This window comes from Dromiciops gliroides, chromosome 4 (genome assembly GCF_019393635.1).
Source record: "Dromiciops gliroides isolate mDroGli1 chromosome 4, mDroGli1.pri, whole genome shotgun sequence".
NCBI lineage: Eukaryota > Metazoa > Chordata > Mammalia > Microbiotheria > Microbiotheriidae > Dromiciops > Dromiciops gliroides.
Window position 1 is genome coordinate 233,476,083 of NC_057864.1, and position 22,775 is coordinate 233,498,857.

At 42.8% G+C, this 22,775-nt stretch overlaps 1 protein-coding gene across 1 annotated transcript; it reads left to right on the forward strand.

Moving 5' to 3' along the window:
- Window positions 1–603: 603 nt before the first annotated feature.
- Window positions 604–14,172, forward strand: LOC122756232 (polyunsaturated fatty acid lipoxygenase ALOX12-like). Its single transcript, XM_044005416.1, has 12 exons — window positions 604–705; window positions 985–1,107; window positions 1,232–1,335; window positions 1,634–1,794; window positions 3,653–3,796; window positions 4,113–4,322; window positions 7,822–7,908; window positions 8,805–8,974; window positions 12,381–12,502; window positions 13,352–13,452; window positions 13,586–13,753; window positions 13,872–14,172. Exons 1-12 carry the CDS (start codon window positions 623–625, stop codon window positions 14,049–14,051), a joined length of 1,653 nt encoding a protein of 550 aa, XP_043861351.1. The 5' UTR covers window positions 604–622; the 3' UTR covers window positions 14,052–14,172.
- The last annotated feature ends 8,603 nt before the right edge of the window (window positions 14,173–22,775 follow it).

Consider the following 22,775-nt stretch of genomic DNA (forward strand, 5'->3'; position numbering starts at 1 on the left):
GAGTCTGAGTCTATGAGAGGGCAGAAGGCTTGGGGCTGAAAGGGAGCTTAGAGGTTATCCAAATTAATGCCCCCGTTTTAAAGAAAATGAGACTGAGGCTTATTAAAGAAATGTGACTGGCACAAAGGTGGGGTTTGGTTGGGGTTAAAGTGAAAGAATAGGAAGGTTGACATAGTGGTTGAATAGTGGTTGACAAAAGGATCAGATGGAAGTCATAAGGAAGGGAAGGCCCAAGGAAGGCAGAGTACAAGGGGGCAAGAGATCAGAAGCAGAGGGAGGGGGCAGCTAGGTGGCGCATTGGTTAGAGCACCGGCCCTGGAGTCAGGAGTACCTGAGTTCAAATCTGGCCTCAGACACTTGACACTTACTAGCTGTGTGACCCTGGGCAAGTCACTTAACCCCAATTGCCTCACTTAAAAAAAAAAAAAGAAGTAGAGGGAGCTGGAAGAAGTTATGTAACAAATCAATAGCTTTGCCTGGGTGAGGCTGGGAACATGAGGAAAAGTAACATTAAAACTAGGGGTGGGGACACAGAAGCACAGGAGACCTGCCCTAAGACTAGACAGTAGGGAAGAAAAGGGATGGGGATGGATCTGACAAGGGAGACGGAGAGGAACAGAAAATGGGGATAAGACTCACGAAACTGGCGAGCTGGGTTCAGGGGATAGAGAGCAGTTTGGAAGCACTTACACGGAGATGGAGCAGGTAAATGAGACCTTGTTCCCATGCCTCCCCAGCTTGGATGATGAGGAATGAAGCCCAGGGCCTGTTTCAGAAACATGCAGAAGAGGAGCTGGAGGAGAGAAGGACACTCTATCGGTGATGTCCCTGACCCCTGACCTCTCAGTCACTTAAACTCTGACTCCTGGGCTCTACCTTATTTACACTGTGACCTTTGACCCTTAAGTAGCCTCTCATCCTCCACTAATCCTTTATTTTTAACCCTTCACTGACCTATTAACTTCTGATTCCATGGACCTCCAGTTGGGCCACCTGGAAGGAAGGGATACCCTTGTCAGTGGATGCAGCATCAGAGAAAGACCTGCCCCTGGATGCAAGATTCCATGAGAGGAAGAAGATTGCCTTTGAGGGGACACAGGTTGCAGGGTAGGAAAAGAGACTAGAGTTAAAAACTAGGGTTTGGGGTGAGAGCATAATGACAGATATGGGGATGGAGGGTGGAGTTTTAAACATCTAATTCCCCACTTACTTCCTTTATTCCTTATCCTAGAGCGATGGAGATTGCTCTAAAACGCCTGTACACCCTCCTGAGCTCCTGGGATAGCTTGGAAGACTTTGACCAAATTTTCTGGGGCAACAAGAGTGCCCTGTCTGGTCAGTAACAGCCCCATAACCTTTCAGTCCATTCCCATCCTCTCCAATGACCCATCCATGACATTCTGTGCTCCCCCTCCCCATAACACCAAACTTCTCCCAAATACTCTATCCTGCTGTTTTCCCACTGACCGTCTTACCCAGAAATGTCCCTAAAGGTGACTTACTTCAGGCCTCTCTCCTGAGAGTGTCCTGGGCATCTCAGGGTGGAGGGGTCAAATGCATGGAACCCTAAGGAGAGTCAGAGCATAGAGGTTGGGACCCCTGGGGTGCTATGTTCTCTACCTTCTGCTCCCAGAGAGGGTGCGCCAGTCCTGGAAGGATGATGACTTTTTTGGCTACCAGTTCCTCAATGGTATCAATCCCACACTGCTGAGAAGGTCCACCTCACTCCCCACTAGACTCGTGATCCCCCCAGGGACAGAGGGTCTTCAGGCCCAGCTGGAAAGAAAGCTCCAGGTACCCACTTTCCTCTCTACTCCAATCTTTTCTTCTTCCTTGGCATCTCTCTGATAATATGGAATTAAAAAGGCTCCTAGGCATCAAGTTAGGTTACCTTCTATAAACACCCAACATATTGCTTGAAATTTAGGGAAAGGAATAGGGTGAAATGCCATAAAGATAACTTGACAGGAACAATGGTGGAACCCTAACTAGATTCTGGAAAAACATTGATCAATCAAGAGAGTGCAACTGGGACAGGAAAGAAAAATCCAAAAGACAGAGTTTCTGAATGATTAATAATAAATTTATTAATTAGGTTAACAAATAATCAATAAATTTTTCTTGGAAACCAAAAAGGTAACAACCAAAGACCTGGTCTGGAGGGCCCTGAATCTTTGCAACTGATTGGTTAACAATTAATGAGAAAATGGGGCAGCTAGATGGTGAAGTGGATAAAACACCAGCCTTGGACTCAGGAGGACTTGAGTTCAAATTCAGTCTCAGACACTTGACATTTACTAGCTGTGTGATTCTGGGCAAGTCACTTAATCTTCATTGCACTGCAAAACAAAACAAAACAAAAAAACAACAACAATAATGAATGAGAGAATGAATATTATAGAGGTTGGAATTTTGTCTAATGAGGAGTCTGGGGGACTTTGATCTGGCCAGCACTCCCAGGAGTCTATAGAAAAGAATCTAATCTGTAACCTGTCCTACTTAAACTGAACAATGCTGGGATTACAGTAACATTTCTACCTAGATAAGATGGTCTGGGAGGGATGAAATTTTGAACATGTGCTGGAAAGATTGGATTTTGAATGAACAAGCAAAAAGAAGATCTTTGGGTCCCACATATAAAATTGATTGTTAATATAATGAGAAAATAATCATTTCTCTCAACTGGAAAAGAGGTAGTCAAACTCAATACCATCCTTCATCCAGAAATTCATTTTGGAAGAATCTTGAGGATATGAAAAACAAAAGGAAGAAGAGCAAAATGTTATGGAGAACTTGCAGAATAAGAAAAACAGGACAGAAAAGGAGGAAACAGATGAAGACAGGAATAGATTAACAAATGAAGTATCTCCAAATGGATCTTTTTTTTTTTTTGCTAGGCATTTCAGATTAAGTGATTGGCCCAGGGTCACACAGTTAGTGTCAAGTATCAGGATTTGAACTCAGGTCCTCCTCACTAAATCCTGTGCTCTATCCACTGGGGCAACCCCCAAATGGAGGTTAGTGCTGCAACTCAGTACACTGGGAAAGGGAAAGAGATGGGAGTCGAGATAAAATCATTTAAGAAAACTTTCCTGGAGGAAGTGGGAGGGGAGGGTTTGGGAGTTTGGAAGGGTTGAGAGGAGGGAAAAGAAATTTGGGGGAAGAAGAACAATCTCTGATTTGGAAGTGAGAAAAGAAGAAGATGGCAGAAGCTTTGTTTGGGGAGGGACAAGATTATGCCAGAGAGAGAGGCCAAATGGTTTGGGAGTTTCCATTGGGAAAGGGAGATTAGGAGAGGAACAAGACCATCCAAGCAAAGGGACCCTTAAAGTTGTCTCAGTGTAATGTAAATTAAAAGGGCTCTGGAGTCAGAAGGCTTGATTTCTAAGCCCTGCTTTGCTTTAGTAGCTGTGTGACCCTGGACAAGTCATTTCACTTCTCTGGGCCTCAGTTTCCTCCTCTGTAAATGAGGCATTGAACAAGATGGCCTCCAAGGTACCCTCCAGGTTTCATATTCTGTGGGTCTGGGTCAAGTTCAGAATCTGGATTTCTCTTTCAGTCCTTTATGCTGATCCTTTGACTGTCCCTGGTATTAAAACTGTTGTTCTACATTAAGCTCTGAACCTTGACCTCAGACTAATATATCCCCCAGGAGGGTCGCCTGTTTGAAGCTGACTATTCCCTGCTGGCTGGAATCCAGGCCAATGAGATCCAGGGAGAGAGGCAGCACCTGGCTGCCCCCCTAGTTATGTTCAAGATGGAGCCTGATGGGAAGCTGCTACCCATGGCCATCCAGGTGAGGGAACCCAGGCATCCTTCTACCCAGCTCCCTTACTCATCCTTCCTCCACCCCACTGCCTCCCCACCAACCCATTTCCTGGGACAAAGACCTCTGACTCTCTGCTCTGCCTCATCAACCCCTCTCTATCACAGACCCAGGGATCTAATGCCCTACTCATATAGTACTGTAAAAAGAGCAATGACTGGAATAGAGGCCCTGAGTTCACATTCACTCCCTGTCTGATGTTGGGCAGGTCATTTAACCTCCCCTGGGCCTCTGAGGTCCCTGCCACTTCCAGCTCTCTGACTGTATTGATTCTTTTGTCTTCCAGCTCCAGCCTCCCTGCTCTGACTCTCCAGTCCCACCACTCTTCCTGCCCTCAGATCCCTCCCTCACTTGGCTCCTGGCCAAGGCCTGGGTCAAAAATTCTGATTTTCAGCTGCATGAGCTGCAAGCACATCTGCTGAAAACCCATTTGATGGCTGAGGTGTTTGCTGTAGCCACCATGAGGTGCCTCCCAGGGATGCACCCCATCTTCAAGGTACACCCCCCCCACCTTAGAGCTACCCTTCATATCCCACCCTTGTGAAGCCAGGGGAAAGGATTGCCTCTAAGGGTCCCAGAAGCCAAATCCAATTAGAGGTGAATATTTAGGGAGGGTTTCTTTTCTTCTTTTTTAATTCATTTTTTTTCAGGTCCAAATTCTTTCCTTTCCTCACTTCTCCACCCACTGAGAAAACCAAAAGCCATTAGGTTTGTTTTTGTTTTTTTGTTTTTGCAGCGCAGTGAGGGTTAAGTGACTTGCCCAGGGTCACACAGCTAGTTAAGTGTCAAGTGTCTGAGGCTGGATTTGAACTCAGGTCCTCCTGAATTCAAGGCCAGTGCTTTATCCACTGTGCCACCTAGCTGCCCCCCAAAAGCCATTATGAATACGTTTAGTTATGCAAAATAACATTCTGCATTAGCTATGTTTAATATTTTTTAAGGTAACAAAAAAGAAATTTGCCTCAATCTGTATTCTGAATCTGTTATTTCTTTATCTGGAGGTGGGTAACATACTTCATCATGAGTTTGTAGGAAGAAAGCTTGGTAATTATGTTGATATGAATAACTAAGTCTTTCAGAACTGATTATAATATTTGTTACTGTCTAATTTGTTCTCCTGATTGGACTCGTTTCCTCACTTCATATGTCTTTCCAGGTTTTTCTGAAACCCTGATGATTTCTTATAGCACAATATTATTCTACTGAATACATAGTCCATATCTTGTTCAGCCATTCCCCAACTGATGGGCATCTACTCAGTTTCCAATTCATTGTCATCACAAAAAAAAAGCTGGTATTCCCTCTTTGGGTATAGACCTACAAGATATATTACTAGGTCAAGAGGTATGCACAATTTAATATCATTTAGGCATAGTTCCCAATTTTTTTCCAGAATGGATGGGGTAGTTCATAGCTCCACCTAGAATGCATTAGTTTATCTGTTTTCACAACCCTCTCCAGCATTTGTCATTTTCCTTTTGATTATCTTAACCAATCCGCTGGGTGTGAAGTGGTACCTCAGAGCTGTTTTAATTAACCTTACTCCAAATTATTAGTTATCTGGAGCTTCATATGGCTATTGATAACTTCGAATTCTTCCTCTGAAAACTGCTTCTTTATATGCTTTGACTCAGGGGAGATTTGACTCAGGTCCCTAAGATATTTCAGAAATGACATGTTTATTAGAGAAACTTACTGCAAAGACTATCCCTGCTAATTGCTTGCTTTTCTTTTCATTCTAGCCACACTGGTTTTGTTGTACAAACATTTATAAATTTTACATATTCAAAAGAAAATATTTTATCTCTGGTGATCTCTCTCTCTCTCTCTCTCTCTCTCTCTCTCTCTCTCTCTCTCTCTCCCTCTCTCTCTCCCTCCCTCTCTCTCTCCCTCCCTCTCTCTCTCTCTCCCTCTCTCTCTCTCTCCCTCTCTCTCTCTCTCCCTCTCTCTCTCTCTCTCTCTCCCTCTCTCTCTCCCTCTCTCTCTCTCTCTCTCTCTCTCTCTCTCTCTCTCTCTCTCTCTCTCTCTCTCTCTCTCTCTGTCGTTTGTTCACAAACTCTTCCACTATCCATATATCTGGTAAGTAATTTCTTCCATACCCCACCTATTTGTTTATGACTTCCTCTCTTATGTCTAAATCATGATACTTTTTTGAGCTTATCTTAGTATACAATGGGAACTGTTGGTCTATGCCTAGTTTCTGTCAGACTACTTTTTGTTTTTTCCAACAGTTTTGTCAGATGGTGAGTTCTTGCCCAACAGCTGGGTTCTTTGGGTTTAATCAAACATTAGGTTATTGTGCTCATTTGTTTCTGTATATGGAGTTCCATTGATCAACCATTCTGTTTCTTACCTAGTACTTAATGGTTATGATGATTATAGCTTTGTAGAGTTAGAGTTAGTTTGAGATCTGGTACTATTAGGTCCCTTATTTGCCATTCTTTTTTCAGGTATTCTTTTAATATTCTTGATCTTTTCTTCTTCCAGATCAATTTTGTGATTATGTTTTCTTTCTAGCTCTAGAAAGTAATTCTTTGGTAGACTGATTGTATTTTCCCTGAATAAGAAACTTGATTTAGGCAGTTATGTGAGAAGGTTTTAGAAGCAAGAGAGCAAAAACAGCAGCAAAGCTAGGCAGATGGGATTGAACATGTTTGGTGAACGGAGAAGACCAAGTTGACTGGAGCAAAGGGTTTGTTTCGAGGACCAAATTATGCAAAGTATTCTGAGTGTGGCTGTATTTTAGGATCCTGAGAAAGAGAGTCACTTGATCTGTATCTTGGAGGATCTTTAGGATTCTGATACAAGTTGTATACTTCTGATAAGCTCAAAGGAATCTTTAATATAATTTCCTCTACATCTTCTTGGAGCTTTACCTTACCTCACCAATTACTTTCTTCCTCAATCTCTGAAATCTCTTTAGGCATGGCCTTCCATCCATGGCCCCCTTTCTTGGTGCCCATATTCTACAAGGTTTTGTCATTTCTCCCAGGTCTCCTTTTATACCTATTCATACCTTCATGGCTTCAGTTATCACCTCTCTGTTACACTGACAACTTTATTCCAAATCTCCATCTTTAGCCTGGACCTTTCATTGGGTCTCCAGTCCTATATTCTTAGCTACCCAAGTCTGTCTCCTCTTGCTGTCCCACAGTGAACTCAAAGTTAACTTGTCTATTACCATAACCATCATGTGTTCTCCAAATTGTATCCCTACTCACACCAGCTCTTCAGTGTCTGTCATTCACTCAAGCACAAAAGATTAGTCATCCCTTACTCTTTATTCTTCCTTGTTCCTCCATCTCTAGTTATCCAGATCCACTGCTACCCTGTTCTGGTACTGTTGCAACCTGATTGGTATCACTTTTTCCAGTCTCTCCCCACTCCACTTTATGCAAATTAATCTTCTTAAAATACTACATTTTCTCGGGGCGGCTAGGTGGCGCAGTGGATAGAGCACCGGCCCTGGATTCAGGAGGACCTGAGTTAAAATCCGGCCTCAGACACTTGACACTTACTAGCTGTATGACCCTGGGCAAGTCACTTAACCCCCATTGCCCTGCTTTAAAAAAAAATACTACATTTTCTCACATTGTTCCCCACTGCCTTCAAGAAAATGTCCAAAGTCCTCAACTTGACCTTCAAGCCACACTCAGAATACTTTGCATAATTTGGTCCTCGAAACAAACCCTTTGCTCCAGTCAACTTGGTCTTCTCCGTTCACCAAACATGTTCAATCCCATCTGCCTAGCTTTGCTGCTATTTTTGCTCTCTTGCTTCTAAAACCTTCTCAGCCAAATTTCTTTTCTTGAAGGATGCTTTGATAGGTTATCATGATCATCCTCTTGCATCTAAATCTAATCTCATCCCAGACAAGCACTGGAATCTGTCCACAGGTTACAATGTTCTATTGCAACACCATCCTTGTCAGCAGCCTTTTCTTCTGAGAAAGCCAGATTTTCCTTTCTCTTATTTCCACCTGCCTTCTTCCACAGCTGCTGGTCCCTCACCTCCGTTATACCATGGAGATCAACACTCGTGCTCGGAGCACACTCATTTCTGTCGGGGGATTTTTTGACCAGGTATGAAGGGGTGGGACTCTGCAGTTGGAAAAATTTGGAGGAATCGGGGAGGGACAGGCATCTTAGAGGTGCCTCACCCATTAACACTTCTTCCATTAACACCCCGGTACTTTACCCATTAACACTTCTTTCTCCCCCAACCCTCCAAATCATTGACATGATTCTGTATTATTTTTAATCCAATTCATTATTTATTAAATGTCAAATATGCAGAAGGACTGTGGATATATGAATAAGCCTTGCCCTCAATAAGCTTACAATCTGGTAGAATGGAAAAGACATACACAAATAACTACATGATGATTTAAGCTTAGAGAAAGGGGCAAACAATGCAAGATTCAAAGAAGTAGATCCCACCTCTTTGGGCATATGAGGGAAGGTATCATGGGAGGTGACTCAAAAAAATAGAACGATCTCAATAGATGGATGTGGAGATGGATGATGGATATTCCACACATGGGGAAAGTGTCCCAGTTTAGGTGTGTGTGAAGAGCAGTAATGTGAAATAAAGTGAGAAAGGTACGATGGAGCCAGATCAGGGAGAGCCTTGAAGGCTAGGTTGAAAATTTGTATTTTATTCTGTAAGCATGGGGAGCCACAGGAGGTTGGGAACAGAGCAAGGACAGCTTCAAATCTGTATTGTCTAGAGTGTTCTGGCAGCACTGAAGGGTGACCTAGAAAGGAAGAGCCTGGAGGCCAGGAAAGCTCTTATTGTTATTGTCCAGGCCAAAAGTAACAAGGGACATAATTACTGTGCACCTTAGTGGTCTGTCAAGTGCTAAGACCTGAGGAAGAGGATAAGGTCAAAACTGACCTGCTCCCCAGAATTCCTTCCATCCTCCTTTCTAATTTCTAACTACCCTCATCCCATCCTAATCTCCATTTAACCACCACAGATGCTGAACACCGGTGGGGGAGGTCACCTGGATGTCCTCCGTAGGGCAACAGCCTGTCTGACCTATCGATCCCTCTGCCCTCCTGATGACCTGGCTGACCGAGGGCTCCTGGGGCTTCCATCAGCTCTCTATGCTCATGATGCCCTTCGGCTCTGGGACATCATCTCCCGGTGAGGAGGTGGCACCTAGTGGAGGGATGGAGTAGAGTTCTGGAAAACGGGAACATGGACCTGGGCATCCCAATGGTGAAGGGGCAAGAACTAGAGGATTTAAACAAGGCAAACAAGATGATCAAGCCTGAAAGATATTTGGAAGAAGTATGAGATGGTGGCCAGAGTCTGAGAAAGAGAAGGTTGTTGCAAGGGGTAGAGCTGTTTATATTATCTGTGTTTCTAGGTGAACAATCATAGCTCTCATTAACATGGCATGTTATTCACAACTGCCTGTGAAATAGGTGGTACATGGACAAGTATTAGAGATGTTGAATGGTGTATCCATTTTACAGGTGAAAAAACTGAGATTCAGCAACATTAAGTGACTTGTCCTTGGATATACAGTAATGAGAAACAAATTAAGGTGGCGGGGGCCTTTATAAAAGAAGGTGTGAAACAAAAAGTGATGACAATTTTGTCTACCTATAAAAATGGAGAGAAAAAGAAAGAAAGAGGAAGAGAGAGTAAAAAGCACAACAAAGGGGGCAGCTAGGTGGCCCGGTGGATAAAGCACTGGCCCTGGATTCAAGAGGATCTGAATTCAAATTTGACCTAAAACACTTGAAACTTACTAGCTATGTGACCCTGGACAAGTCACTTAACCCTCATTGCCCTAACCCCCCACCAAAAAAAAATAGCAGTAAAAATAGCCAATAATTCTGAGGAGACAGAATTGTAGGGAAAAAATTAGCAAGATGGCAAATTAGGACCAAGAGGACCCTGAGAAGAACAACACATGACAGGACCATGGTTGTAGAAATTTTAATAGTTTGTAATAAAATATTGTAAATATTTTTTTAAAAAAGGAAAATGAGAACAGGGAAAAGGTTAGAAGTCTGTGTTAAACTCCAAAACTGAACCAGGAAGGGGCAGCTAAATGGTGCAATGGATAAAGCACTGGCCCTGAGTTCAAGAGGACCTGAGTTCAAATCTGGCCTCAGACACTTGACACTTACTAGCTGTGTGACCCAGGGCAAGTCACTTAACCCTCATTGCCCCACTAAAAAAAAAAAGAAAGAAAGAAAAAGGGAAAAAACTGAACCAGGAAAATATAGTGCTTCCATTTTGGGACTGGAATAAAATGAGATACTCATACACCATATCCTATTTACAAAAGTAAGTATACTCAAACATGACACATATAGGATGTATAAGATAGAACCTAAGTTTAGTAGTGACCCTCACCTTCATATTTGGCATGATTGTTCACAAGGTCAGAAAGATGTCTTGAATCCCAAGACACTGGGAAGTTGATAAAACCCAAAGAGTGCTGACTGCTCATGGGCTGGGCTCTAATATCTTAGGCCATGGGTCACCCAAATTTTATGATGAGGCAACAATAATTTTTGAGCATGTACCTCCAAATTATGTGTATTTATTTAAAATTATATTTATTTATTTATTTTTAAGTGAGGCAATTGGGGTTAAGTGACTTGCCCAGGGTCACACAGCTAGTAAGTGTTAAGTGTCTGAGGTCGGATTTGAACTCAGGCCCCCCTGACTCCAGGGCCAGTGCGCTATCCACTGCGCCACCTAGCCACCACCTATGCATTTATACTATATAATGTGTTAATGTACTAATAATTATGTGTCTTATAAAACACAAAAATAGAAATATGTAAAGGATGAGATAAAGGTGAAATAATTTTTTAAATCAAAAGGGAGTTCACGGGGCAGCTAGATGGCACAGTGGTTAAAGCACCGGCCCTGAATTTAGGAGTACCTGACTTCAAATCCGGCCTCAGACACTTGACACTTACTAGCTGTGTGACCCTGGGCAAGTCACTTAACCCCCATTGCCTGAAAAACAGACAAACAAAAAAACCCCACAAACAAACAAACAAAAAAAAGGGAGTTCACCAACTCAAGGAGATTACTAACTTCACAAAAATCCTTTTGGCCACTGTATGGATGGAATGGAGAGGGGAAGACACTAGAAGGGCTGTTAATGGCCACTGCAGTGATAAGATTGACTGGCCATGTGAGAAAGGAGATTAAAATGACAAGATTTGACAGCTTCCTGGATATGTGAGGATAAGAAGAGAGAGGAGAATCAAGCATAGCACCAAGGTTGCAAACCTGTCTGATTGGGAGAGCAAATTCCAAAAGCTTCAGAGAAAGGATAGAATAAGTTCCCATGACATAAAAGCCTATAGGTGGGACAGCTAGGTGGGATAAAGCATTGGTCCTGGATTCAGGAAGACCTGAGTTCAAATCAGGCCTCCGACACTTGACACTTACTAGCTGTGTGACCCTGGGCAAGTCACTTAACCCGCATTGCCCCTGAAAAAAATAAAAACAAAAAGGGCCCAAAGAAGGGATAGGACTCCTGCTGGAGTGGGTGGGATGATGATGTGGAGAAGAAAGATCTTGGGTTGAAAAGAAAAAAGAGGGTGAAAAGGAAATTGAAACCCAAGACAAATAGGGAAATAGTATGGTTGTTCAGTTGTATATGACTCTTTGTAACCCCATCTGGGGTTTTCTTGGCAAAAAGTGATTTGCCATTTCCTTCTACAGCTCATTTTGCAGACAAGGAAACTGAGGCAAACAGGGTTAACAGACTTTCCACAGTTAGTAAATGTCAAAAGTCTACATTGAACTCAGGTCTTCATGACTCCTGACTCTAGGCTGGTGCTGTACACTGTGCGACACCTAGAGGCTGCTAGTAGGAGAACAACTAAGTCCTTTGGTTCTACTCACTAGGCCCAAAGGAATGAAATTCCAGGGTCCTAAAGACCTGAAAAACATGCTTGATAAACTGTTAGTGATGTATGGAAGGTCAGGGGAATAGGAGAGTTGCTGCAGGCCTGGAGAAGGACAAAGGTCCACTGTCCAAAGAGGGAAGAGAAGATAGAAGACCTGAGAGGAATGGATTAGCTTTCAATCACTCAAAGGGCCCGCATGGGAAGAGGCATTAGATTTCTACTGTGTGGGCCTCAGGGGACAGCACTAGGAACAATGGGGCAAGTGGTAGAGAAGGAAGACCTAAATTTTGATGTAAGGAGAAGCTATAGAGTTACACAAATGGTAATGGGCTCCCTCAGGTTTGCCCTCAGAAATGATGGTCAAATGATGATGTAGAAAGGATTTTCAGTCAGTTTGGGCTAAAACAGATGTTCTTTGGGGCAGCTAGGTGGCAGAGTGGATACAGCATAGGCCCTGGGTTCAGGAGGACCTGAGTTCAAATCCTGCCTCAGACACTTGACACTAGCTGTGTGACCCTGGGAAAGTCACTCATTGCCCCACAAAAACAAAACAAAACAAAACAGATGTTCTTTAAATTTCCTTCTAACTACAATTCTGTAATTCTGGCCTGATCCTCTTCAGCTGTTCTTCCCTGACCCCCTTCTCTCTTGGGGAGCAGGTATGTGCAAGGAATAGTCCAACTCCATTATTCAGGAGACAAGGTTGTGCAGAGTGACCCTGAGCTACAGGCTTGGTGCCGAGAGATCACTGAGATTGGGCTGTGTGGGGCCCAGGACCAAGGTAAGACTCCACCTCTCCCATGCTCAAAAATCATCTCTCTTCTAAACACTTCCTAGAGACCTCTCTAAAAACCTCCCTGCAATCCTCTACCTTCAGAAAGCTCAGGGGCAGCTAGGTGGCACAGCGGATAGAGCACTGGCCCTGGAGTCAGGAATACCTGAGTTCAAATCTGGCCTCAGACAATTAACACCTACTAGCTGTGTGACCCTGGGCAAGTCACTTAACCCCAATTGCCTCACTAAAGAAAAAAAAAGAAAGCTCTTTGCAGGCCTTGTGACTACCTAATATGATCTCAGACCCCAGACCCCTAACACTTCCCTACATCCCAGGTGTTGACAAACAACACAGAGACAGAAACAACCCCAGCCCACAAACACAAGGCACCAAGAGCCACATAAGGCAGATGGCACCACATGGCAGAAGGATTCTGTTGCCAGTAGGTAGATCTTAGCATCTGCATCCTTCAACCTCCATCACCTCTCCTCAAGGATAAAAGTGAGACATTTCTTCCATCAAGGACTAAGTTCCTCCTTCCTCACCTCTAGTCCTCTGGTTGTCCCTGCCCACTGTAGGCCCCCACATATAGTCCTTGTGCAAATCTAAACTTGTATCTAAACTTACACTGTAAATTTACTTGTCAGAACACAGACACCTGTGAGTGGAGGAAGTGATTTACACTTCTAAAGCACTCTAAACATGAAGGGAAACATGATTTTGAATCATACAGCTTCTAAGAGCCAACATTTTGCTAAGTCCACACATGCCAGGATTTTGGCCACTTCATGGGGACAGTAGCACTTCTTTCTCCCTGAGTCTTCTGTTTCATCTACAAACTCTTCTCTCCTCCAGGGTTTCCTGTCTCTTTCCAGTCCCGTGCTGATCTCTGCCACTTTGTCACCATGTGCATCTTCACATGCTCAGCCCAACACTCGGCCGTTAATCTGGGACAGGTAAAGTAATTTAGAAATGTGAATCCCTGAGAATGGGGGACAGATACATTCCTTTATGAAGGAAGAAGAGCGGGATGGAGAGGAACTAGATTCCTTGGTCTCTGAGTGACTTCACTGTCTTCTCCCACCACAGCTAGACTGGTATGGCTGGGTCCCTAATGCTCCATGCACTATGAGGCAGCCACCACCAACCACAAAGGATGCAACATTAGAGATGGTGATGGCCACACTGCCCAATGTCCCTCAGTCTTGTCACCAGATGGTTGTTGCATGGCTGCTGAGCCGGACCCAGCCAGACATGGTGAGAGCCAGGGGCAACAGAGGGAACAGGGCCCAGGGGGCAAAGGAATCAAAGTGGCAGCTGAGGGTCTGCAAACCTGAAGCTTTTGACTGTGAGATGACCTTCTTCTCTGTCTCAGGTACCCCTGGGTCATCACAAGGAGGAATACTTCTCAGGACCAGGGCCCAAGGCTGTACTGAGATGTTTTCAGGAAGATCTAGACACTCTGGAAAGGGAGATTGTGGCCCGCAATGAAGGCCTGGACCCCCCCTATTACTACCTTCAGCCAAGCCTTATAGAGAATAGTGTTACCATCTAAGCCCAAAACCTGGCTGACCACTACTCTGATGGGGTTGGAAAAGCCCTGTGTCCTTTCTTAACCGTATTCCTTTTACTTTCATACCTACAGGTACAAAAATCACAAACTTGAGGCTCTGTCCCCACATTGGACCTGCCTGCCCTTTCTCACCCCCACACTGGGGAGTGGTCTTTCTCCTTCTAGTATAAAGCATGCTTAATATCACACTCCAGTGTCATGGGTCATTTTTTCACATTCACTCCTCTCCCACTGCCCACACATTTGTCTCATTCTCTGGCACTTGATTTCCTGGAAAGACATGATCTTCCCTTTGACTCTCTTCCTGGGCCAGGTAGTACTCCCATATCATTCTGCCCAAGGATGGGAAAGCTCCCAGCGTAACCAGATGTGAAAGTATCCCCTAATCTCAGCACTGATAATCCCCCTAACTACAACACCTCCCTGCTCCTGTGTCCTTTTATATCCCTGTCCCTTTGTCACAATCTGCAGTGAATAAAGAGATAAAGCTATATACTATAAGCTATCTCAACCCATATTGCTCAGGGAACAAAATAATTGTAATGCTGGCATAAGGCCACAGACTAGTATTATTTTTTATATCATCAATAAAGGTGGTATGAGAAACCATAGCCATCTTCTCTGGCTCAGAAGCTTAGAGTAACTTTCTAAATAGCCATTCAGCTCTGTCATCCATGGATATGCCTAAACTTTTACCTACTATCATTTTGTTTCCATTGTCATTCTGTAAACCCCTTTGAGTAACTGGCTCTACAAAGTCACTGTGTAAATATAGTTTACCCTTCATCTTGTTCCAAATTTGTGTCTCTCAAGCTTCATGGAGGTATCCTGCCATTCTACTACAGCTTAATTAGCACACTTTCTTTGTATCCTGTCTTCATCTTTCCAGAATAAGTAACAATTCACTTTAACATACTACTTTATAATTAGCAAAGCAATTTATGTACTTTTTAAAGGGGATCCTTCAATTCTGAGATAAATAAGATACTTACTATTATTATTTTGCACATGTGTAAACAGTCTTAGAAGCTAAGTAACTTATTTGAAGTCACCTCAGCAGTAAGAATTAGAGGTAGGTTTGGAATCCAAGTACAGTTTGCTTCTCCCAATAAACCATCCTCATTCTCCAATGAGCAGATATACACTCTTTAGTCAGTTCACTTTAGCCCAGGCTCCTTTAACCCAACCCAATCATTTCATATTTGCATAAAACTTTAATGCTTATAAAGTGTTTTCTTCAAAGCTACTTTGTGAGATAGTATAAATATTATCACTGATGGGTGAGGAAAGTGAAGTTCCTAAAAGTGAACCAAATAACCCAAAGTCACAAAGTAAGGGATCAGAGTTAGGAATGGATGTCCAAAGATCTTCCCACTACAGCTACATTTGGCTGTCCCTGTACCATTTCCAAGTCTGTTCTACTTTCCCATGAGTTCATAAGAATGAATTGAATACACAATTCTAGGTGTGGGCACATGATCCTTTTGTAGGAAGGAAAGCATAGGGTAGTGGAAAGATTATTTCATTTAGAGAGCTAGGTTAAAATCTTGTCCTCAGATACCTCCTCTATTAAGAGTGGACAAATTCCAACTTTTCTGGGCCTAAATTTCCTCTCTGGTAAAAGAACAGGGTTGGATAAAATGGCTCTTTTAGCTTCCAGTAAACTAAAAGTCATTCTCTAATTGATTCTAACTGCTTTCCTGATGATTTCCTCTTTGCTGGGCCACAGAAGCACAGTGACTTGTGACAGGGGCTTGGCTTTTAACTTTGAGAAATGGCTGGAAGATGTTCTTCCTAGTTCATAATTAGTTCAAACAGAGGAAGAAAGGATCTTTCCTTCTTGATGTCTCAGTCTCTGGCTCTTCCTACACATATTTCTCCTAAAATTTCAGAAGGCCCTCACAGTAGAAATCAAAAGATAGGCTATTACCCCCATCAACTACAGCTACAACTAGGCCCACATCCCACCCAAAGCCAAAGGTGGAAATGGCAGTCAGTCATTGATGATAATACTAATATTGGGAATCAGGTAAGATCCTTCCCTGAATCCCCCACTTAAGGGATCAGGGACCTCCCTTAAGGGATAAGTGGATGCCAACCAACTTGCCTGCCAAACAAAGTGCTCACATCCAGGTCATGTGACTCATACATAGTCAGTCATTTCACCCCCAAGGTGGATCCTCTTATTGAGTAGAGGAGGAAGGGATTTGTGTTTTCCCTGGAAATCTGGAAAACAGCACTTTGTGGGAGCTGAAAATGCTATGAATATGGTCCTTGCCTTCCCTCCAGTCAGGCCTTTCTCCTTGCCATCTCCTTCTTTGGGAATGGCTAGAGAGCCCCCAACCCCTGCCTCGAATCCAGTGCCTCCCCACAACCCAGGTACTTTGAGCCCACCCCTCCCCAGCTTGAGGTCTGCCCACTGTAAGGGGGCACTAGCCCACAGGCTAATCATACCTTTCACCATAACAAAAAGAAACAGAATGTGCAAGAACATAGTCATCTTTCCTAGCTCAAAAGGTCAGAGTAGCTCCCCAACTAGCCTTGAAAGGTCCATAATCCATGAATATAACAATCTCTTTTGAAGCTGTAGCATCATCATTCTGTACCACCACTAATGGTAATAGGTTTTATGCCCTCCTTTTTGGTGCCAATTTGCTTCCTCCAAGCTTCATGGGGATAATTCACAAACTTCAATCAATTCCTGTCTTCTTCATCCTTCCAGGAGAAGTAAACAGCTTACTTGTTAACTCTTTGAAGATTTTCTCAGCAATTCATGTATATGATCTTGTGATCCTCACAACCCTTAGATAAATAGAAGTTATTATTATCACTATTTTACACACAGGTACACAGACTCAGAGGCTAAGTGACTTATCCTATATCACCCAGCTAGTGTCAGATGTGAGACTTGAATCCAGGACCTGGGTTCCAAATTAACCTTGCCTTTTCCACTGAACCATGTGACTCTTCAATGACAAACACTAAACCTTTTAGTCTGCTCACACAGAAGCTCCTCCAACCCAATCCCTTAATAACTTATGATACTTCAAGGCTTCATGTTATTACATGTTTTCTTCTTAACAAGACTGCATTCAGTATAAATAGTATTATCATTGTCAATTATTGCATTTTGCCTGTCTCCTACAAAAAATATAAACAGATCAGATAAATTATTATTATTATTTTTTTTTATTGAGGCAATTGGGGTTAAGTGACTTGCCCAGGATCACACAGCTTAGTAAGTGTCAAGTGTCTGAGGCCAGATTTGAACTCAGGTCCTCCTGAATCCAGGGTTAGTGCTCTATCCACTGCACCACCTAGCTGCCCCAGAGAAATTATTTTCATAATTTCTCCTACAAGCCATTTTTTTATACTACAGAAAAAAAAACAGATCAAAGAATATAATGTCCCCTACAAGAAAAATCAAATCAGAGACAGACCGAAAAATACACCATAGTATCAGTTTATTTATCTCAAGAAAAAGCAGCATGACTCATGCAGAGACCCCTTCCTAAGAAGCTCTCAGACTCCCTCTTTTTTTTTGGGGGGGGGGGCAATGAGGGTTAAGTGACTTGCCCAGGGTCACACAGCTAGTAAGTGTCAAGTGTCTGAGGCTGCTTTTGAACTCAGGTCCTCCTGAATCCAGGGTTAGTGCTCTATCCACTGCACCACCTAGCTGCCCCAGAGAAATTATTTTCATAATTTCTCCTACAAGCCATTTTTTTATACTACAGAAAAAAAAAACAGATCAAAGAATATAATGTCCCCTACAAGAAAAATCAAATCAGAGACAGACCGAAAAATACACCATAGTATCAGTTTATTTATCTCAAGAAAAAGCAGCATGACTCATGCAGAGACCCCTTCCTAAGAAGCTCTCAGACTCCCTCTTTTTTTTGGGGGGGGGCAATGAGGGTTAAGTGACTTGCCCAGGGTCACACAGCTAGTAAGTGTCAAGTGTCTGAGGCTGCTTTTGAACTCAGGTCCTCCTGAATCCAGGGTTAGTGCTCTATCCACTGCACCACCTAGCTGCCCCAGAGAAATTATTTTCATAATTTCTCCTACAAGCCATTTTTTTATACTACAGAAAAAAAAAACCAGATCAAAGAATATAATGTCCCCTACAAGAAAAATCAAATCAGAGACAGACCGAAAAATACACCATAGTATCAGTTTATTTATCTCAAGAAAAAGCAGCATGACTCATGCAGAGACCCCTTCCTAAGAAGCTCTCAGACTCCCTCTTTTTTTTGGGGGGGGGGCAATGAGGGTTAAGTGACTTGCCCAGGGTCACACAGCTAGTGTCAAGTGTCTGAGGCTGCTTTTGAACTCAGGTCCTCCTGAATCCAGGATCAGTGCTTTATCTATTGTGCCACCTAGCTGCCCCCCGACTCCCTTTTTCTAAGGTTTCTTTGCTCACTGGTGACAGAGTAATGTCAGTTTTATTAGTATGATACAAATTAACCTAAAGCAAATACTATAACAAGCAATTTAAAGAAACAGGAAGGATTTACCAAGGACAAGGATATTTGATAAGGAGAACAATGAGATCTATTTACTCTCTTGGGGAAAGAAGTTAGTGAATAGTTTAGTCAAAGTTTAGTCAAAGGGCATTTTGCTAATCCAGGGTTTCACAAAATCCCTTTGGATAATAAGGCAGCTACATCAAAATCCAGGTGTTCCACACATTCTTATAAACAATCTCACCTGTTGGTCAAGGGGTTAGTCTCACTGACCCCCACAGTCCAAAGAGCTTCTGTTTGGAATATAACTTTTACAGTAATGCCATTTGATAATTCCAATGCCAGTAGGATGCCTCCATGGACAGCAGGAAAAAAAAGGAGAATTAGATGGCACCGAGAAGGAAAGAGAAGAAAAAATATGAACATCGGATAAAAGCCAAAAAACCTGGATCTATATACTTTCCTTTCTCCCTCCTTAAAGAACCCTCCCTAAAAGAAAGTCAACTGAATAGAAAAAGAGATACAAAATTTTAAGAAAATAACTCCTTGAAAACTAGAATTGGGCCAGAGGAATTGGATGATGTTATAAGACATCAAGAAATAGTAAAGCTAGGGGCAACTAGGTGGTGCAGTGGATAGAGCACTGGCCCTTGTGTCAGGAGGACCTGAGTTCAAATTCAGCCTCAGACACTTAACACTCACTAGCTGTGTGACCCTGGGCAAGTCACTTAACCCCAATTGCCTCACAAAAAAAAAAAAAAAAAAGAATTTCACAAGACCTAGCAGCCTCTAAGCTACTGTAGATCTTGGAATATTATGTTTCAAAGAGCAAAAGAGCTAGAGTTGTGTCCAAGAATAACTTACCCAGCAAAGCTCAGCTTTGCTGAATGAGAAAATAAAGGACATTTAATGAACTGAAAGAATGGGGTGTTTGCAACAAAAAGACCAAAACTCAATGGAAAATTCAATATAAATAATCCAGAAGGCATATAAGAATAACATTAAAGACTAATTATAAGGCACTCATTAAAGTCAAATTGTTTACTTATCTAATATGAAAATGTTACCAGAGGGGCAGCTGGGTGGTGCAGTGGATAAAGCACTGGCCTTGGATTCAGGAGGATCTGAGTTCAAATCCAGCCTCAGACACTTGACACTTAACTAGCTGTGTGACCCTGGGCAAGTCACTTAACCCTCATTGCCCTGCAAAAACAACAACAACAACAACAAATGTTACCAGTATTCTCAAAACTGTCATCATTACTAAAGTAGTTTGAAAGAAAGGTTGGGTTTGAGTTGTATATGATGGGGTGATTCTAAAAATCAAAATTGGGTAGGAAAAGAGAAAAGGGAGCAATTATCGTATAAAATCGGGTATGAAAGGAAGAACTAATACAGAGGAAGCAATTGAGGGGTAGAGGGCTGGTAACATTGGAATCTTACTCTCATCTGGGGTGAAGAAATTACATGTACATATGGAAGGCTGTAGAAGTCTTCTGAACATGTGGAGAGGTGAGATAACTGGGGGACAAGGTGGGGAGGGAATTTTAGAGGGGTGTGTAGATTGGGATTAGGAAGGTGGGTGGGACTTTTGGAGGGGTGGGTGGGATGGAAAGTAGGAGAGAGAAGATAAAGTAGCAGGAAAAAGATAAAAAGAGAGGCTGAGAAAGAAAATAATAAATAAAAATAAGATGGAAGGAAATTCATAAATATTAATTATAACTTTGAATGTAAATGGGATGTTTATAGCAAATCTCTTTGTGGTGGAAAAGAACTGGAAATTGCAGGGATCCCCATCAATTGGGAATGGCTGAACAAGTTGTGGTGTATGGTTGGGATGGAATACTACTGTGCTCTAAGACATGATGAGCTCAGTGATCTAAGAAAGATATGGAAACACTTGCCCAAAATGGTGAAGAGCAAAGTGAGCAGAACCAAGAAAATATTGTATACAGTAACAGCAATATTGTTTTAAAAATGACTTTTAGCAACTAAGTCATATTGACTTACACAAATTGAAAATTAAAAAACATGAAGCTATTTCCATCCAGACAAAGAATTAATAAATAGAAGTGTGTATAGAATAATTTTACACCCCCTCCCACATTGTGGCCATCTCTAGGGTGGGCTGGGGGGGAGGAAAGGAAAAAAAATACATTTACATGATGACTTTATTATATATTTAAAAGGAATAACAAGTTGTACATAACAAATTTGCAATTTCATGTGCAATCATCTTTTTTACTATACCATGTTATGGAAATACTTGTTTTATTCCATAAATTGAAAATCAATTTTTAAAAAGAACCCAAGACCTTCCAAATATCTCCCCAAACTACACCACCCCCATCATGTCTCTACAGCTTCCTCCAAATCCAAAAAACCCAGAACACCCCCGAGATTTCACGAGGTGCCCACCACAATCCTATGCAGTCTTCTCTTACTGTCTCTACACCTCCCATTCCTCCATTTCAGGAATGGAGCTCTGCTGCTTGTGCATCTTCACTTGTACAGTATCACACTCAGGCTGGGAAAGGGACCCGCTCATGGATTGAGATGGAAAGTCAGTGGTGCCAGAAAGGAAACTGAGAGACATGTATTTGATTCTGAGTGATTCTAAAAATTGTTTCCTCCTTGGCGCTGGACTGGTATGCCTGGGTTCCCAAAGCCCCACATACCCCACCTAGCACAAAAGATGTGACACTGGAAATGACAACCACTCTACCCACTCACCAGGTATCCTTCCAGATACTGGGTGAGGGGATGGGCAATTAAAGTTGAGGACCAGTGGCTGGATCTAAACCTCAGATGAAGAGTACATTACAAAAGTCTCTCCCTACTCCACTTAATCATCTAGCAACTAAAGTGATTTTCCTTAAGCTAAGGGTTCAGTCATGCGACCCCACCCCCCATCTTCCCACCTGACTCCATAAACTCCAGTGGTTCTTTATTACCTCCAGAATCAAATACAAAATCCTGTTTAGCAATAAAATCTTGCTTAACTTGGGTCCCCTCCCTTCCACATTTCCAGTCATCTTCTATCATGTTCTCCACTTTTTGTGTGTGTGTGTGAGGCAACTGGGGTTAAGTGACTGGGGCTGGATTTGAACTCAGGTCCTCCTGACTCCAGGGCTGGTGTTCTATCCACTGAGCCACCTAGATGCCCCTCCACCACATACTTTTTGATCCAGTGACACTGGCATTCTTGCTGTACCATGGACAAGATACTGTTCTCTATCTCTAAGCGCCAGGCATTTTCTCTGGTCATCCCCCAGTCCTGAAATGCTCTCTCTCCTCAACTCCTGGATTCCTTTAAGTCTCAACTAAAATGCCATCTTCTACAGGAAGCCGTTCCCAACCACTCTTAATCTTAGTGCTTTCATTCTGTTAATTATATCCTATTTATCCTGTATATAGTTTGCATGTACATATTTGCTTGTGGTTTCCCCCATTAGATTATGAACCCTAGGATTCAACTATCTTTTGCCTTTTTGTAGTTCCAGTGTTTAGCATAGTATCTGATACTTAATGTTTACTGACAAAAGCTAGGTTTGGAATGAGCTTAACTCTGACAGTTCTTTTCTGACCTTGGACGGGTCCCCTCTCTGAGTCTGACTATCTTCTACAAAACAGGGAGGAACTGGCAGGACCAAAGTGGGGTGGAGTAGGGGAGGGGAGCTCCTTCTGGCTCTAAATCTAAGATCCTACTAGGGATACTAGGGAACCTCTTCCCCAGTCTTTTGGGTTGATATACTTGTTCTATCAGGCTCAGGTTCCCCTGGGACAGCACAAAGAGTACTTCTCAAGCTTTGGGACACTGGTTGTGTTGAGTTGTTTTAGGGAGGATTTGAACTCCCTGGAAAAGGAGATCATAGAGAAGAATGTTTAGTAAAACCCAGCCCAAGAATACCTGCAGCCAAGTCGAACAGCGAACAGTCACCTGAGTGCGCCCCTCCCCTTCCCTTCCCACAACGCTTTCCCAAGCTCAGTAGGACTTCCCCTTAAACTTTAAAGTCCCAGACTCTAGTCTATTCCCTAAGCCATCTTGGAGCCCTCTCTAAAAAAGCTTCCATGTTGGAGGCAAGGGAAAGATAAATAAATCTTTTGTTGCACCGAAATAAATTCTGGAGTTGAATCAGGAGTACGAGTCCTAACAGCCACTCACTAGCTGGGTCGTTTTAGATGAGTTCTTTGGGCTCTCTGGGTCTCAGTTTTCTCTTCCGTCAAATGGGGATGCTACAAG

What these genes read in the sequence shown, in the direction of transcription:
- LOC122756232 (XM_044005416.1), top strand. Translation starts at nt 623, where the DNA reads ATGGGGATAAGACTCACGAAACTGGCGAGCTGGGTTCAGGGGATAGAG. An exon ending in TCGGGGGATTTTTTGACCAG is followed by an intron (nt 7,909 to 8,804) that starts GTATGAAGGGGT and finishes TAACCACCACAG; the next exon opens with ATGCTGAACACCGGTGGGGG. An exon ending in GTGTGGGGCCCAGGACCAAG is followed by an intron (nt 12,503 to 13,351) that starts GTAAGACTCCAC and finishes TCTCTCCTCCAG; the next exon opens with GGTTTCCTGTCTCTTTCCAG.